The sequence below is a fragment of the Hyperoodon ampullatus genome (genome assembly GCF_949752795.1).
Source record: "Hyperoodon ampullatus genome assembly, chromosome: 3".
NCBI classification, from domain to species: Eukaryota; Metazoa; Chordata; class Mammalia; order Artiodactyla; family Ziphiidae; genus Hyperoodon; species Hyperoodon ampullatus.
In genome coordinates, this window is record NC_136916.1 from 93,823,587 (window position 1) to 93,840,471 (window position 16,885).

At 41.2% G+C, this 16,885-nt stretch overlaps 2 protein-coding genes across 6 annotated transcripts in view; both read right to left on the minus strand.

Annotated features, from left to right (window-relative positions):
• Nucleotides 1-1,069: 1,069 nt before the first annotated feature.
• CCNDBP1 (cyclin D1 binding protein 1) lies at nucleotides 1,070-11,185 on the minus strand. 2 transcript variants are annotated; one of them, XM_079699669.1, is made up of 11 exons: nucleotides 11,043-11,185; nucleotides 10,815-10,874; nucleotides 10,437-10,516; nucleotides 7,694-7,775; nucleotides 6,141-6,237; nucleotides 5,898-5,965; nucleotides 5,239-5,315; nucleotides 4,614-4,894; nucleotides 3,423-3,483; nucleotides 1,811-1,857; nucleotides 1,070-1,555 (listed from the first exon to the last, which is right to left on the minus strand). In XM_079699669.1, the coding sequence occupies exons 1-11, from the start codon at nucleotides 11,149-11,151 to the stop codon at nucleotides 1,441-1,443; spliced, it is 1,077 nt and encodes a 358-aa protein (XP_079555795.1). In that variant the 5' UTR covers nucleotides 11,152-11,185; the 3' UTR covers nucleotides 1,070-1,440. The 2 variants fall into 2 exon arrangements, with proteins under 2 accessions (XP_079555795.1, XP_079555796.1); XM_079699670.1 differs by lacking the exon at nucleotides 1,811-1,857.
• Nucleotides 11,186-12,112: 927 nt separating this feature from the next.
• Nucleotides 12,113-16,885, minus strand: part of TMEM62 (transmembrane protein 62) — a gene marked incomplete at both ends in the record, with an annotated part of 33,963 nt that continues 29,190 nt past the window's right edge. For all 4 annotated transcript variants that reach the window (XM_079699640.1, XM_079699639.1, XM_079699642.1 and 1 more), the window contains 2 exons: nucleotides 12,113-12,439; nucleotides 14,816-14,934. In XM_079699640.1, coding sequence (XP_079555766.1) covers nucleotides 12,113-12,439; nucleotides 14,816-14,934 — 446 coding nt within the window. The remainder of the gene's footprint in view (nucleotides 12,440-14,815; nucleotides 14,935-16,885) is intronic.

Sequence of the window (16,885 nt, forward strand, 5' to 3'; positions counted from 1 at the left end):
TACCTAAAGAGACCATGGGGACATCAGAAGGGCAGATGTGATGAAGTACATCTATACAAGGCAAAGGACCAGCAATAGAAGTGTGGAGACCTGTAGTACATACATAAGGCCTAAGTCAGGTCACCAGAGTATACATCACTGTATACCTTGCTTTCTAAGATATGACCTTCCAGGTTTACCTTGCTTTCCCAGATGTGATTTTCCAGACTGATGCAAAAATATAATTAACTGGCGATGGTTTTGCAAAAGGATTAACTGAAGAGGCCCTTAATATTATATAAACTCTCTTATACATTTAAAATTTTTTGATTTATAAAAATTTTGTACTTACATTTGGGGATATGTAATACAAAATAGAGAACAACAATACAAGTATGTGTAAGGAAAACAACCCTGTTCAATAAGGTGAACAAACCTAACAACTGAGCTTGTTAACCTAAAAAATAAAACAGCGTTATTTTACCAGCAAGATGGATTTATTCAGGAATAAAAAAGAACTGCAATTCGGGTCAAACAGGCTATAGGAAAAGCCACAGGCAAGTCCCACAAATGAAGGAGGAAAAAGGAGGAAGCTGGGAGTTGTTTTGAACAAAATTCCATGGAGGAAAGCAAGAATTCAGGGTGATGAGGGGTTCTCACTGGCTTAGTAGCTGGGGTAGTCAGTTTCCCCTAGGAGAGGCAATGTACATCATTCCTGTCCAAAACTGACAGTCCTTCCTGTTACTGACCTAGAGTGGTACTGCATGAGAGCCGCCCCAGCCCCTTCTGGCCTCTCAACTCCATTTTAAAGGTTTCCCTTTATTAATTTTCACAAGCTCAATACCAATAGAGGCATGGAGTAAACTGGAATAATATTCAGAAGAACTTCTGGTAAGAATAATTATATTTTATAACATGCTGAGGTACTAAGAGGGGTTCTGGAGACATCTGCTCTAAAAAAAGTCAAGTCTTTTTCTTCTAAATATATTTCTGATCAGAATCAGATCTTTAGACCTATAAACCTAAACAAAAGCAATGTTGTTAGTCTCAACCCACATATTTCTGGTAGAAAAGACACTTTGGAAAGGTACTCATTTAACCACTAGCAGGTTAGCATTTTATTGAGACTATCAACATCTTTCACAATGAAACGACACATGTTATTGCAAATAGGGAATAAGGCAGCTTCCCCAGGAATCTCTGAGAGGCAACTCAAGAACAAAAACTCATACAGTTATCTTTTATATCTGGCACAGAAAAACATATCATATTCATATGGTTTATAAATAATTGCCAGTTTGGCCTAATCAACAAACTTTGGTAATAATGTCTCTTGATAGGTATAGATAGGACCTCCCTTTCGGTCCAGAAAGTATCCTAGCCCCATTCTAAAAGCAGACATCAGAGCTTGGCTGCGACAGTAAGAAAGGGAGAGAGGAGAGTACAAATGAGCCTGAAAATTCATAATTCAACTTCATGCTGAGTGAGCTCCTTGATTCTGTTCATGCAATGATCAACAGCATTAATAAGTAAAGGGATCCAACTATCTTCTGGCTGTGGGGTCACATGACTTGCTCTGCAAATGGAATGGGAAAACTAGAAGTTAAATTTATTATACTGTCAAGGAAAAACCTATCCTCAAAAGGGAGCACAGGGAAAATTACAGTAAGAAAATGCAAGTTTCTCTGCAGAAATACAGCTGCTCCACAGGTAAAGTTGAAAGAAAACACTACACTCACCTTCTACTCCTCGAAATGGGGGTTTGGAAGTTGAGAATGGCTATATAGGTTTATTCTCAAAAAGCTATTTGGGGATAAGTCTTCATACTCACTTTGTAATTTCAAGTGCCTTCTTTAAAACGGATACAAGTTTTGCACACTAGAAAAAAACAAGATAAGTTACTCACCCTGAGCCCTACCATAAAAAGGAAAGGAGGGAAAAAATAGGGGGTGGAGGGGAAGGAGAGCTAAAATATTTTAATACTCAAGTAATAAAAAGTCATTAAAAAGTCATTAAGTATTATTACTTAATACTCAAGTAATAAAAAATCCATTGGAGAAAACAGTGAAAAACAAAAATGTTGATTAGATTAGGGTGGTGGGATCACAAAATCTTATTAATACTGTTGCTATAACATCTTTATAAGTTTTTCTATATTTAAAATATTTTTTAATTAAAGAAAACAGAAAAAGGAAGAATATAACCTGAATTTGTCCCAACTGCTGATAGCTCAGGATATATATAGCAGAAACAACTGGATTTTTTTTTTTTTTTGGCTGCATTGGGTCTTCCTTGCTGTGTGGGCTTTCTTTAGTTGCAGTGAGCGGGGGCTACTCTTCATTGTGGTGTGCAGGCTTCTCACTGCGGTGGCTTCTCTTGTTGCGGAGCATGGGCTCTAGGTGCGTGGGCTTCAGTAGTTGTGGCTCATGGGCTCTAGAGCACAGGTTCAGTAGTTGTGGCGCACGGGCTTAGTTGCTCCGCGGCATGTGGGATCTTCCCGGCCCAGGGCTTGAACCCATGTCCCCTGCATTGGCAGGTGGATTCTTAACCACTTCACCACCAGGGAAGCCTCTGGATTTTTTTTTTTTAATTTACTTACAGAATTTTAGGAATACCAATAACCAGATAACATGAGGGTATATGTATGCTACCAATACACTGTGCATTCCTTAAAATTTTATTTGGGGTAACTGACAAGGCATATTGCTAAAGATGTTTATTTCTTACGAAGTCAACTTTTAAAAAAGTGTATGTGGAATAAAAAAAAGTTAATGCCCAAAAGGACCCTATTGTACTCCAAGGTGTTTGCACATTGTGAAGATACATTTGATCACTCTAATTTCCACTAATTTACCAAATATTATTAGGATTGATACATCTGATGGTAAAATATAAGCCACTGGCAGCTTTGCTTCTCTTTCCAATAAAATGAGACATAAGAACTTGAATTTTATAAAAATAAGAGAATAGAACTCTAGCATAGGACCCAGGACTTGAAAGAATACAATAAAATCAGATTTTTATAAAGAGCTTAACCCTTGTGGTTAAATTACACAATGTGTTGATATTAAAACAGAGTATGTTTCTGAAACACCTATTTTGGCCTATATAGGAAATTAGAAACTTGTGACTTCAGGTTGAGAGAATCCTAAAGCACTGTAGTAATTAAGACTTTTTTTCAAAGCAGGATTTTCCAAGGTCTTTAGGTTTTTTCTAAATTATTACCCAAGTGGTTATGGAAGAGAGTACTACCAGAGCTCGTGGCTATTAGAATTCAAATTCAGCTTGATAAAGATCAAGCACAAACACATCATGACATTACTGTTGTACTTGCATCCAAGTGTAACAAATAAACATATTCCCTATAGCTTAAAGGAAATACTAGTGATTACTGAAATTCTACCAATTAGGTCTGTAGCTATTCCCTCAAAGCCGGTACTTACATTGATTCGCACACTCAGATGGCACACGGGTGGGTATATGCTCAGAGCCAAATCATCCACACTTAAGGGGAGAAGGCAAAAATAACCATTAACAAAGAAGGAACAAAGCTCAGCTAGGTACAAAACTAAGGATGTGACTAGTGAAAAAATGACTCCCAGAAATGCTTATCAGTTCCTTAAATTGGGCAACCAATAAATAACCAATTCAACTGGTATTTACGGAATACATACATACCCTATTTCACTAGGAAGCTGGGGGGAAAACCTCCCTTGACCAGTAGGATGGGACATGATTAATTTAGTTAAAAATGTGAGGATCTGAAACCATAAATTTAATAACTAACACAGGCAGGGTTCATCCCTGAATGCCACTAAAGTGGGCACCACTTTAACCAAGCAATCAAGTTATTACTATACCACCAATAATGGGACAAACTAACACCATGTGCCTCCCTGATATGATATGATGCGATGAAAAGCACAAAACACTCAACTATGTGATATTCTTGCCAAAAAGTGTTTAACCTGAATATAATTATGAGAAAACAATCACATAAATCCAGATTGTTGGATATTCTACATGGCAACTGACCTGGATTCTTTAAAAACGTCAATGTCAAAAAAATACATTAAAAAAAATAGTCAATGTCAAAAGAAGCTAAAAAGGACAGGGACTGTTTAGTTGCCAAGACACCAAAGAGAAGACAACCAAATGTGGTATGACACCTTGACGGAACCCTGAATTTTAAAAAAAAGCTATAAAAGACATTGTAGAGACAACTGGGGAAATCTGAATATTAGATAACATTATTATAGTCGATGTAAATTTCTTAAATATAATACTAAGAGTAAGAATGTTTGTTCTTAGGAGATACATGCTGAAATATTTAGGGGTGAAATGTCATTAATGTCTGCAACTTACTCTCAAATGGTTCAGGGATAAAAATGGCACATCTACTTCAATTTTTAAAAAGCTACCTCTAATTACAGAGAAATAAACCAATACAGAAAAAATTGTGAACAATAGGTGAATCTAGATGGAGGTATAGGTACTCACTGCAATACTTTTTCAACCTTCCTGTAGGTTTGACATTTTTCAAAATAAAAAGGTGGGGAAAAACCTTGAGTTGACGGCACAAGTTGACATCAGAATGCTGCTGCTCAGATGTTTTGAGTGGAGATCACGCTTACCTAGGGCTGATCTCATCAGAAATGTCCACAATGTCATCCAGCTGGGCCACCTGATCCTTCTTCCCATTCTCTGCCACTGAGAGCCGGATTTTCTTCAGGCAGGCTTTGGATGCTCTCACCAGTGCAAGGCACGGGATTATGAGCTCCTGATCTTCCTCTGACCAATATGAGTCCCGATTGCTTGGATATCCCAATATATCCTCCTCATCACCGCGGTTGTCAGAGTTGTCCTCCTCAATGTCACTCAAGAGGCCATAGTAAGGGTCACATTCTTCCACAGCCTAAGGGACACCATGATACATGTGAATGCCAAAAAAATAAAAAGGTGTTGTACTTTCAGCATCATGTCCGAGTTGTCCCCAAACTTTAGCCAGCTACTTCCCTAATGGCTACAGAGTTGAATCACTTCATAAACCCTCTTCTGACTCTCCTAGTGCAGCAATGGAACAGAGGGGAATGGTACTAAATCACACACCAGCATGGGGTGGGAGATAGGAGATGGAGGACAGGAGTGAGGATGGGACCTATTTGGTCAACGCTCAGCGCATCTTCTCTCTTTATAACCGATCCTCATCTAGACACAGAGTTGCCTTCTGATGACCATCAAAGACAAAGGTCCCCTCACCTGCTCCATTTCCTCATGTGCATCCTTCACAAGATCCACACTCTTTGTCAGCACTGAAAGGGCTGCAGCTTTGTTATCTATGAGCGAAGAATTGGAAGTACTACAATTAGAGAAGAAACCCAGCAATTCTCTTAAGTCTGCAAAAAGCAACAATGTTCCCATTTGAAAGGAGTGCCAAGGACAGTCAACAAGGGCAGCAGTTTAATGTAAAATTCTTCTCACATACATCCTCTGGGTACTCAGATGGGCTGAAAAGCTTTTTGCCATTCACCACAGGAAGAAATAAAATGGTCATATGATGTTTCTCATCATGGTCCTCTTGGATGACCACTGCTTTTGGCCTAGCAGGCTCTACCTCATAACTGCTTCAGTGTCCTCAAAATACTGCCCCTGGGGCAGGACCAGAAAAGGAAACCGTGTCTTTCAACAAGAGACAGAGCCACAGCCAGAGAGTGTTTGAATTTAGAAGTTATGAGAACTTAAAAGACTGGCAAAAAGTATTAATACCTATCTTTTCATGTTGGTGATAAACCAGATCTATTTCACTAAGCTCTTTATATAAGTAAAAATACATATATACTACAGAACTGGCAGCTAGATATGAGAGGTCTATCTGCTTTGGCCAGCAGAGTCAATGTCCACTTTGCACTCTCACCCACCTTTTGGGATCCGAGGCACCTGCTGGCACGCCTCCCAGACACTGTTGTAGGAAATAAGGTTCTCAGGGCTGCAGAAAGGAATCAATAAGGATGTATCAATAACCTAGGTTCCTGTTTCCTAAAAGGTCCTTCCTGCTGGTCATTATTCTCAGTTATCAGTAACTTTGCTGTTAAAATGAGTTTTTCCCCCTCCCAGAAGCAAGGAACCCCATTAACCAATAACCCCAACTGTGGCATCACTACCTCTGAGTTGGAGTGACGTAAAGCACTTCCACAAGCTGAGCCATGCCATCCACGATGTCCAGAGTGGCACTCCGTACCAGCTTTCGCAGGGTGATTCCTGTAGCCAAACCCAAAGACTAAGCAGCCTGGTCGTCTTTCCAGAAGTCACCATCTGCTTTCCTGAGAGTCTAAGCCCTTCAGAATTTGAGGTAATGTGCACCCACATGCTTTAACTGGAGTGCCAACACAAAGCTCAGGTCTTATTTATATCCCCATGTCATTTTCTTGCTCCTGCCACCATTCCTTAGTGATATTTTCCAAAAGAGATCTGGAACAAAATCTTTCCATGACAGCATGTATTCATTCATTAAAAACAGTGGCTTCTTGGGACTTCCCTGGTGGCGCAGTGGTTAAGAATCCGCCTGCCAATGCAGGGGACACAGGTTCGATCCCTGGTCTGGAAAGATCCCACATGCTGTGAAGCAGCTAAGCCCGTATGCCACAGCTGCTAAGCCTGTGCTCTAGAACCCGCGAGCCACAACTACAGAGCCCGCATGCCACAACTACTGAAGCCCACGCACCTAGAGCCCATGCTCCGCAATGAGAGAGGCCACCGCAATGGGAAGCACGTACACTGCAACTAGAGAAAGCCGGTGTGTAGCAACGAAGACCCAATTCAGCCAAAAATACATTTTAAAAAAACAAAAAGAAAAACCAGTGGCTTCTTGACAACTGTGGATAAAACATTTCAAGTTTAAACCACATGAGTAGCCCTGAAGATCCATGAGACATGTACTCATTTATAATTATAGCATGATTATAATCAAGTGGCTGGAGGCCACTTAACCTATAAGGGAGCTCAGGAACAGCATGTGATGTAATATGGGTGGAGGAGCCTGGGGACTGCCTGGGCCTGGGGATGGGACTGATATCCAACCAGCATCTGTGGCAGTTATAATGTTTGAGAGAGGGAGGAGCCAGGGAGAATTAAAAACGTTAAGAGTCAGGCAAGGGCTTCCCTGGTGGTGCAGTGGTTAAGAATCCGCCTGCCAGTGCAGGGGACACAGGTTCGAACTGGGCTGAAGATCCCACATGCCGCAGAGCAACTAAGCCCATGTGCCACAACTACTGAACCTACGCTCTAGAGCCCGTGAGCCACAACTACTGAAGCCCGCATGCCTAGAGCCTGTGATTCACAAAAAGAGAAGCCACCGCAACAAGAAGCCCATGCACTGTAACGAAGAGTGGCCCCCACTCGCTGCAGGTAGAGAAAGCCCGCACTCAGCAACGAAGACCCAATGCAGCCAAAAATAAATAAATAAAATAAATTTATTAAAAAGAAAAAAAGAGTCAGGCAAGGCAGGGGAGATGGGAACACAGCATCCGAACCTTAGCACAAAGGCTTACTTATGGAGGTCACATATATTACATAACTACCTTTGACTGCACTTTATGGGAGAAAGTTACGTTACATGCTCAAAATGAGGAAAAGGTAAAAGTTTCAGGATAGAAGCTTTCATAGTAGCAAAGATCTATCCCATAAACTGAACGCTTACGTGTATGGAGTGGCTTACCCTGATCCTTAGGAAGCGAATAGTATACTGCAATAATTGCCTTGATGGCAGCATGGACTTGTTCAGAGAACTTCTGGGTTTCCTATGAGGTGATAAGCCAATTTCAGAAAGAAAAAAGGAAATGGATTAGATCAATGTGGTCAACCCATCTACTGTGGAAGAGATCAGACATCTGTACAGCATCATCAAACATTTTCTGAAGTCCTATTATGAGTTAGGCCCTGTGCTATTCTCATAACATACCAGAGAGGAGTTAGCTGGATACCAATACTGAGCAGACAACTGATTAAGACATGAAGAAACAGCAGGAAAAACTTATTCCTGATACTCTATATCCCAAGATATTTGTGATCTGTTTTGAGGTATTCACCATTATCTTAGACCAGTAGTTGGCAAACTAGGGCCCAAGGGCCCAATCAGGCCCAATGCCAGGTTTTGTAAATAAAGTGTTACTGGGACACAGCCCCCCTGGCTATGTTGGGTCTCCGTTGCTGAGCGCGGGTTTTCTCTAGTTGCGGCGAGCGGGGGCTACTCTTCATTGTGGTGAGTGGGCTTCTCATTGCAGTGGCTTCTCTTGTTGCGGAGCACGGGCTCTAGGTGTGCAGGCTCAGTAGTTGTGGCGCACGGGCTTAGTTGCTCCGTGGCATGTGGGATCTTCCCGGACCAGGGCTCGAACCCATGTCCCCTGCATTGGCAGGCGGATTCTTAACCACTGCACCACCAGGGAAGTCCCAACAGTCTTGGTTTACATATTGTCTACAGTTGTGTTCACACTACAGGGGCAGAGTTGAGTAGTTGGTCTGCAAAGCCTAAAATGTTTACTATCTGGCCCTTTACAGAAAAAGTTTGCCAACTCTATCTTAGACCATTAACCAGTTGTCTGTCTCTCTGCCTCTGTGTGTGTCTCTGTCTCTTTCTAACAGAATCTCAATATATCTAAAGGTAATTAGCATGGACTCTACAATGCTCAATGTTGACTATTTTCCTCGAAGCAGTCACTGGCTTTCTCTTACCTTCTTTGTCCTCACTTTTCTGCTCAATTCTAAGCCAGCATTATGCAAAATGTGGTCCACAGATTGGTCCCAGTCCATAAATGGTCTGTTACCAGTCTGGGATGGATAAATACAATGATTGAGAGCACTTAGAAACTTCTATGCCAATTTGACATTGTTTCAACATTCAAACATATAATTTCATAAAAATACCAAGCCATAAGAACTGGAATTAAAACAAAAAACCCCCCAAACATTCTTTAATAGAACTAATGTGCTGAGATCCTAAGAAAGCAATTGTGATTCAAATATATATAATTCAAATAAAACCATATTCTAATTTTTCATCAATGAGTAAAAAACCACTGTCCTGAGCATGTACAGAAAAATAGTTCTATTCTTGCTCCTCATGGTATCTTACTAGCTGTGAATTTTAGCCACAAGTCCGAAGTGTATTTGGAAGAAAGGAGTCAGCACATAAGAAAAATAAGGTAACATTACTACTCCCTTTGAAATAAAGATTGACTTTCTTCAACAAACTTTTAAAGTACTTTCATACAATTCTCTCGTTTCCTCATCTCAAATCTCTGAGGTATGTAAGTGGAGAGAGTTTACTACTGTAGGTGCAACAAGAGAAGATTTTTTCATTTCAAAACATCTAGATATATAATTGAGAAAGAGAATGAAAGTATTGACTATGAAAATAAAATAAGGCAATGAATATGCCATTTTAAAACAAACTTACTCCCAAATTAAGTATACCTAGCTCTAGAAAAACTGAGCATAGAGCATACCTGGCCACAGCCAACAATATTTACTTTCAAGTATTTTATAATAAAGTTTTATAATAAAGCACAAATTCTTTGTTCTAGCAATTCCACTTCTGGGAATTTTTACCTATATATAGATATACACAAAGACTGTATTAGGCAATCTACCACAGCACTGTTTATAATAGTTACAAACTGGAAACAACTTAAATGTCCACATAGTACTGGTTAAATAAATTATGGTTATATCCATTCTGTTGAATACCATGCTGCCATTACAAAAAACTGAGCAACTTTATATATGCTCCCCAAAATCAATTTGCAAGCTACGTTGTTAGTTTTTTTTAAAAAGGTCCAGAAAAGTGTTTATGGTATCCTATCATTTGTGTAAAAAGCAGGTATATATACATAAGTGTGTATATGCATAGCATGTATATGGAATAATACAAAAGGAACAAGGTACAGGAGGTATAAACTTTTTAGCACATTTAACTTTGATATCTTTTGAATTTTATACTGTCTACATTATTAATGTAAAAAATTCAATATAAAAGAGTATTATGTAGTATAACAAAAAAGGTGTAGCTTAGACATTAGATAGAACCTAATTTAAATCCTAGCTCCACTACTTATCCACCTTAACCTGAGCATCTGAGCCTGCTTACTCATCTGTCAGATGGGGATCATGTATGTGGAAACACCTAGCAAATAGCAAGTGCATTTTAAAAAAAATTATCAGAAGGGAAATAACCAGGATGAACTTCAGAATGAATCAATATTTAGAAGAGCTGCCCACCCCATGACAGCTACTCCATTTGGCAATTTGATCTTCAGAACAATCCTGTAATGTGAGAACCACCATCTTACTTGACAGATGAGGAAATTAAATCCCCAGCTTTGAGTGTAAAACGTGGAAAGAAAATGAGAGGATTCCTAAGGAATAACGAGGCATCACAAGAACTGTAGGAAAGTGAAGCCCACCTGTGGTGACGGCAGTGGAAGTCGAGAGAAGACTTCGGTCAGAGTCGTGGCTGCCCTTGACACTGCCATAGCTGCCTCACCTGGGGGGTGATAGAGGAGGAGGCGGGAGCCAATATGTTAGTGCCAAAAGGATAAGGCTCCAGCGGCTGCATGGACTTTGAAGATAATGCGTTCGTTCCCTCTCCACCCTTGCCGGCTGAGACGTCTCAAAAAAAACAACCCCAAATCAGTATTTTCTATCTCAATCTCAGAGGTGCCGAGGATGGGTAAGGCGAGGTATTCCCACAGACAGGATGGGGCGGGGGAAAGCAGGAAGGAAAGGGGTAGGGACGCTGCAAGAGATGAGAGATGGCAGCTTGCAACAGGAGAAGCACTCACGGAGTCTCCTCCAAAAGGTTTCCCGATCAAATTCCTTGGTGGTCTCCCGGGCTTCGCCGACTAGTGGGCGCGGCGTGCGTGCCGGGCGGCCGCAAAAGAAGGAGCACAGGTAAGCGGAGCCACCTCCAGACCCCACCTCCTCCGCCCGGACCCCGCCGCCGCCACGGCCTCGCCCCTTCCCACCCAAGCCCGCCCCGGCCGTCGCCCGTCCCCACTACGTCAGCTCACCCCGCACTCCAGGAAGGAGGAACCGCAGCTCCCCTGCTAGGTGCCGGAGCTGCTCCAAAGGCGGAGGCAGGGTGGAGTCTGCGGCTACTGGTGCAACTGCGCTCGCCATCTCAGCAGGACACGAGCAGTCCGCGGACTAAGCCTCTGCGGGAGCCGCACTGCCGTGACTGCCCAACTTCCGGGCCGGGGGTTCGCTTCCGGCAACAACCCGCCCCGCTCCGCCCCTGCCCAGAGGCCCAGCCGCTCCTCCTTCCACGCTCCAAAGCGTGGCTACACCTCCTCCCGCCCCACCCTGCCCCGCCCCGGCGACACAGGCAAGTCGCAGACCGAGTTATTTCTTATTGATCATTCATTTATTGATATTTGATTACTCGAAAACACCCCCGACTGAGGAAGCAGACGGCCCGTAACCCTGCTGGAAAAGAGGACTCGGAACTAATCAAGGGTAGTCAGGGTCAGGCCCAAGTTTGCACTGGTTCCCTGCCCCTAAAGTGGCGCCCTTATAGGCTGCTGAGTTCCAGACACTGTGCTAGGTACTTTACATGAGGTAACGTAAAAAACACACTGGGGGCTTCCCTGGTGGTGCAGTGGTTGAGAGTCCGCCTGCCGATGCAGGGGACGCGGGTTCGTGCCCCGGTCCGGGAGGATCCCACATGCCGCGGAGCGGCTGGGCCCGTGAGCCATGGCCGCTGAGCCTTCGTGTCCGGAGCCTGTGCTCCGCAACGGGAGAGGCCACAACAGTGAGAGGCCCCCGTACTGAAAAAAAAACAAAAAAAACACACTGGGTGGGCCGCAGATACTCCCGTACCCACCAGCCCCTGGCCTGTGGATCTCCTAGATTAGGGCTTTCTCTTCACAAAAGTAAATCAACCCTTTGCCTTCTTGGGGAAGGAAGGAATCATGGCATTATTTAGAGAATTTTCTGCAGTCCATTCTGCAGGAATCAGTAGTGGGTAATCTCAACTCCCAGGCGTCCAAGGAACGTCCAAGGCTTGCCCACCAATATTGGCCTTCCGCCTGCTGCTGGGGCAGAGGCCTGGGTGACACAGGTGGGTGATGAGACATGGCCTTCAGGAGCTCAGGTGGCTTTTTAACTGCACTATGAAGGTTCCAAGCTCGGCAGAGTTCAGTGTCCACACACAACGAATGAGAACAGGCGTCACCAGTGTCAACCAGGTCCGCAAAGGAGAGAATAATAAAGCTAGAGTACCATATGTCATATGAAGAAAGTAGCAGGAATAAATCTGCCAGATGTACAGCAGTAACATAAGTAGGTGAACAGGTATAATTTTCAAGTATTTTCCTTGATGGAGATGAGACCTGAAGCTGTGACCAAAGCACCGCTGTAGCAAGCTCCAACACAGGTAAACCATCAAGGGGATGTTAAAAAACACCAGCTGGAGAGAGCAGAACAGGACCATTAGCTGATTAGCAAGCCCTGGAAGGGTCAGGTCTCACTAACATATTATTGGTGGCTCTTAAAAATATGTTGCTTTCCCTCTTGGGGGTTAACTGATTCTTTATGCTTCAATCACACTTGCTTATAACACTCACAATAGTTGACTTGTAGTTAGTTGTTTACTTTCCTGTATCCTTTTGTTCATCTTAAAGGCAAGTGTCATTTCATTTATGTTGAAGCCCTCAAATAATGTTTAAGGTGGAAATGAACTGAATATGTGGGTGTACAGACACACACACATATATACGGTACTCTGTTTTTTTGTTTTTTATTTTTGGCAGAGTGAGGGGGGACTTGGGTATCAGTATTTTTTCTTCTCCCTGAATTTTTATTTGAAGTGGCATAATGAATACTGGAATACAAATTAGAAGATTTAAGTTATAATCCAAGTTTAACTACTATATGAGTCACTCATTCACCAAATAATTATTGAACACCTATTATGTGGCAGGTACTGTGCAAGGCTCTAGGCAAGGGATACACACATGCGTGACCAAGTTGGAAAAGATGCATCATAGAGCTTACATTCTAGTAGAGAGAAGAGAAACCAAAAAGAAAAAAAAAAAAAAGGAGGGGGAAGATAGTTACAGATTGTGATGAATTCAATGAAGAAAATAACTGGGTCACAGGAGGGTAACTGGGAGATGGGCCCTCTGAGGCCTGAAGGACAGAAATGAGTCAGTGGAAGGAAGTGCATTCCAGGCACAAGAAACAAATGAAAAGCCCAGAGGTGGGAGAGGTTAGCTGGAACATGATAAGCCAGGTGGAAACTGGGGCAGTCAGCATGACCCAGATCACGTCACTGATTTGCTTAAAGGGTTTTAAGCTGAGAAGTGAGTGAGCTGATTAAGATTTTAAAAGGACCACAGTGCATGCTCTGTGGCAAACTGACAATAGGGAGGCAAGAGCAGCAGTGGGAAACCAGTTAGGGGGTTACTTCAGTAGCCCAGGCAAGAAATAATTATGATTTAGGCAAGAAATAATTATGATTTAGACAAGGGTGGTGGCAACAGTAATAGTGGTGGATTCAGCACATGTATTGGAGGTAGATCAAATACAGTACTACTTGCTGATGAACTAGATATAAAGTATGAGGGAAGGAGAAAAATTGAAGATACACCCTGGAGGAGATACATCCTGGATAATTTATTGAAATTGGAAAGAACTGTGGGAGGAACAGGTTCAGGGATAGAAATTAAAGGTCCTGTTAGAGGTATATTAAGTTGAGATTCCTTTTAGATATCTAAGGAAGATGCAAAATGGCAGTTGGATATATAGGCACCTGAGACGCAGAGAAGAGGTCTAGGTCAGAGATATAATAGATTTAGGGGCCATGGGCCTAGATGATACATAAAATCCATTCTTAGTGTACTATTTATTAAAATATGACTATAAGCCCACCTTTTGGTAAGGGTCAGGTTTTACTTGGAATAAGAGTGCTCCTGAGAGACAGCCTCCATCTACATAATAGAAAACTGAACTAGACCCGGATCTAGTCACATATAAAATGCTGCTAAACAGAGAATATTCTGGTCTGTGGTCAGTGTTCACTAGGCAAAGATCTTCCCTACTTGTCTGTCTCTAATCCTGCTGATCATGTTTTACTGCCCTCTTATGAGGCTGTGAACTCATTTCAAACAATGTTTTTGGATCTCTATACAACTCCAGATCATCACCTCAGATTTTGATCCATTAGCCCCATCAGATGAGTACAAGAGAAAACTTGTTAGGTAAATAGTTTTCAAACCCATTTATAGAAATTTGCTATAGGTCTGGGTTTTTTATTTGTGTTTGTTCTAAAGGAATCTCAATCCAAATGTAGACCTAACATATCAGTGTTTCATAAACAAGTGTATTGCTAGGACATCACTAGAAAGCTTCCACTGGGTAACTGACCCACTTTTCTTGTGTGTCTGTTTTTCTTTTCCTCCCTCTGAAACAATTTCCTTCTTCATTATCATAACCAATTTTGTTTTACCTAGAAGTCTCATTTATTCTACCATAAGTCTCTTCTTTCACTGTTTATCCATGAAAAAGCACAGTGAAACAAACAACAAAAACAAAAAGCTCTTTCACCTCTTATAAAACTTCCTGCCAAAAATGTATTTTAGATGTTTACAAGAGTGGTGGAAGAAAGAGCTTAGGAAGCACTCTAAAAGCAAACAAAACACCAGATACTAAAGACTACCCTGCCAGTAAATTAGAAAACATGATCTATGGTGTTAAATTTGGGATTTGGGATTTAATTCATAATTATTATGCAATTAGCCCAACAAGGCCAAGATGTTCTTAAATTGTGTTTCTGACTTCTTACCTGGAGAATTCCAACTATAAACGTTACACTGCCTTGTAGGAAATGTCCATCAACAAAGATCCCAAAGGAAAAGCAGCAACCCAATTTGCCTTTAGTGATTTCACCAACAAACCATGGTCCTGAAAGAGGCAATGAACAAGAAAGGAAATTAAATAACTATGACTGATTACATACATCATGAGATGCATTTATAGAAATAATGAAGAAATATGAGACTAGTCATCTATAAGCATTTATTTTGTACAGCTTTTCTTCTTTGCTAATCTGTGTTGCACTCAATATCCTAGCTAACCAATTATTTGCTCCTTTGCTCCATATTTCTCTAGATTATGAAATTGCCTGAGTACGTGCTATACCTGGAATAGATTCCAGAAACAGATAGGAGTACATTCACAAATTTTAGAAGATTCTATTACAGTAGTAACCTCAATATAATGCATTAACATTTCCTTTAAGAAGCAAAAAGGTACTCCATAGATACCACAGTTAATTTTCCAGATAACTGAGATTTACTCCTTTACGCAACAAGACTTCAACCACTTTAATCATTCTAAAACACACTTCTTTCTTATAAATGTTAATGAATGTATTTCAACCTTTTCTGGCTGACCCACAGTCATTACTTTGTACATCAACTACATACTCAGGGTTAACATGTACAAAGTTTAACTCACTTCTTTATTTTAATTTTTCATCTGCAATGCCAGAATGACTTTTCTCTGCCCCGTATTATTATTTACCGCCCCTTCTCAATGTTCAGGCTTCTAGAACTACTACATTGTCAAGAGTGATTAAGGGACAGTCAGATTTCCCTTCTCAAAATGTAATACCATCATTTGCTGGTAAGGGTAGAGTTCAACTGGGACTTCCCTGGTGGTCCAGTGGTTAAGACTCTGCGCTCCCAATGCAGGGGGCCCGGGTTCAATCCCTGGTCAGGGAACTAGATCCTGCATGCTGCAACTAAGAGCCTGCATGCCACAACTAAATGATCCCACATGCCACAACGAAGATCCCACGTGCTGCAACTAAGACCCGGTGCAGCCAAATAAATAAATGAATAAATATTAAAAAAAAAATAAGAGTAGAGTTCAACTTTAAAAAGTCATAGGTAATTTTCTCAGATATATATTATATATACTCCATTAGATACATATTAGTTTTACAAAGTGTTTCCCCTTTTAAGTTTCAACCTTTAAAAATGAAACAACTCCCCTTCGAATGTTTTCCTTTACAGACAGGAACCAAATCACCTGCTTTGCCTCCTAGTGGAAGACAAGTGTCTAAAACAGCTTCAACCTATCTTCTAACAAGGAAACCAACCTCAAAAGGGGAATCTGGCATAGCTTGTTACACAGAATTGTAAAGGGTCATATTATTTCTTTAACTACTTTCTGTTCTCGGGTGGGAGTTTCTAATGAGGAAAGAAAAGTCCAAAGATGGACTGAAAGTAGAAAACATAGACCAAGCAACAAATAGTCTAATCTACTCCTAAATGACTCTTAGTAAGGAACATTAGTAAAAAGCTTTAAAAAGAGACTCACAGTGCTTTCTGCTTCCATAAGTGACTAAGTGATTTTGTCAGTTTTGGGTATAATAATTAATATAAGAGAAGAGCTCAAATGCCTGAACTCACTGCTTATCTCAGTTTCTCTCTTTTTTGAGCTGAGTTTTTAGGAGTCACACGGTAGTAAACAGTCACTCAACTACATACTAGGCATTGTGCTTAATGCTGGGCATAGAGGGGAACAAGATAGACAGGACATCAATGGATATTCTAATGAGGGGAGAGATGATATATACAGAAGATAATCATAAATTCTGATAAAGTAATGAAGGAAATAAAAAGTATGGTGAAATAGAGGATAAAGCTTTAAGGTGGTCAAAGAAGGCTGCTTTGAGGAGATGGCATTTAAGCTGAACTTCTATCTTCTATTAGGTTTCTACACAAATACTAATTGTCATGGTCCTCTCAGCACCCTTAAGTTAACTTGGTGTTGACTAAATGTCCTTTAAGTTAGGAAGGAACTTTATTTCCCAAGATCACGTCACAGGAAATGACTTATGAAGGAG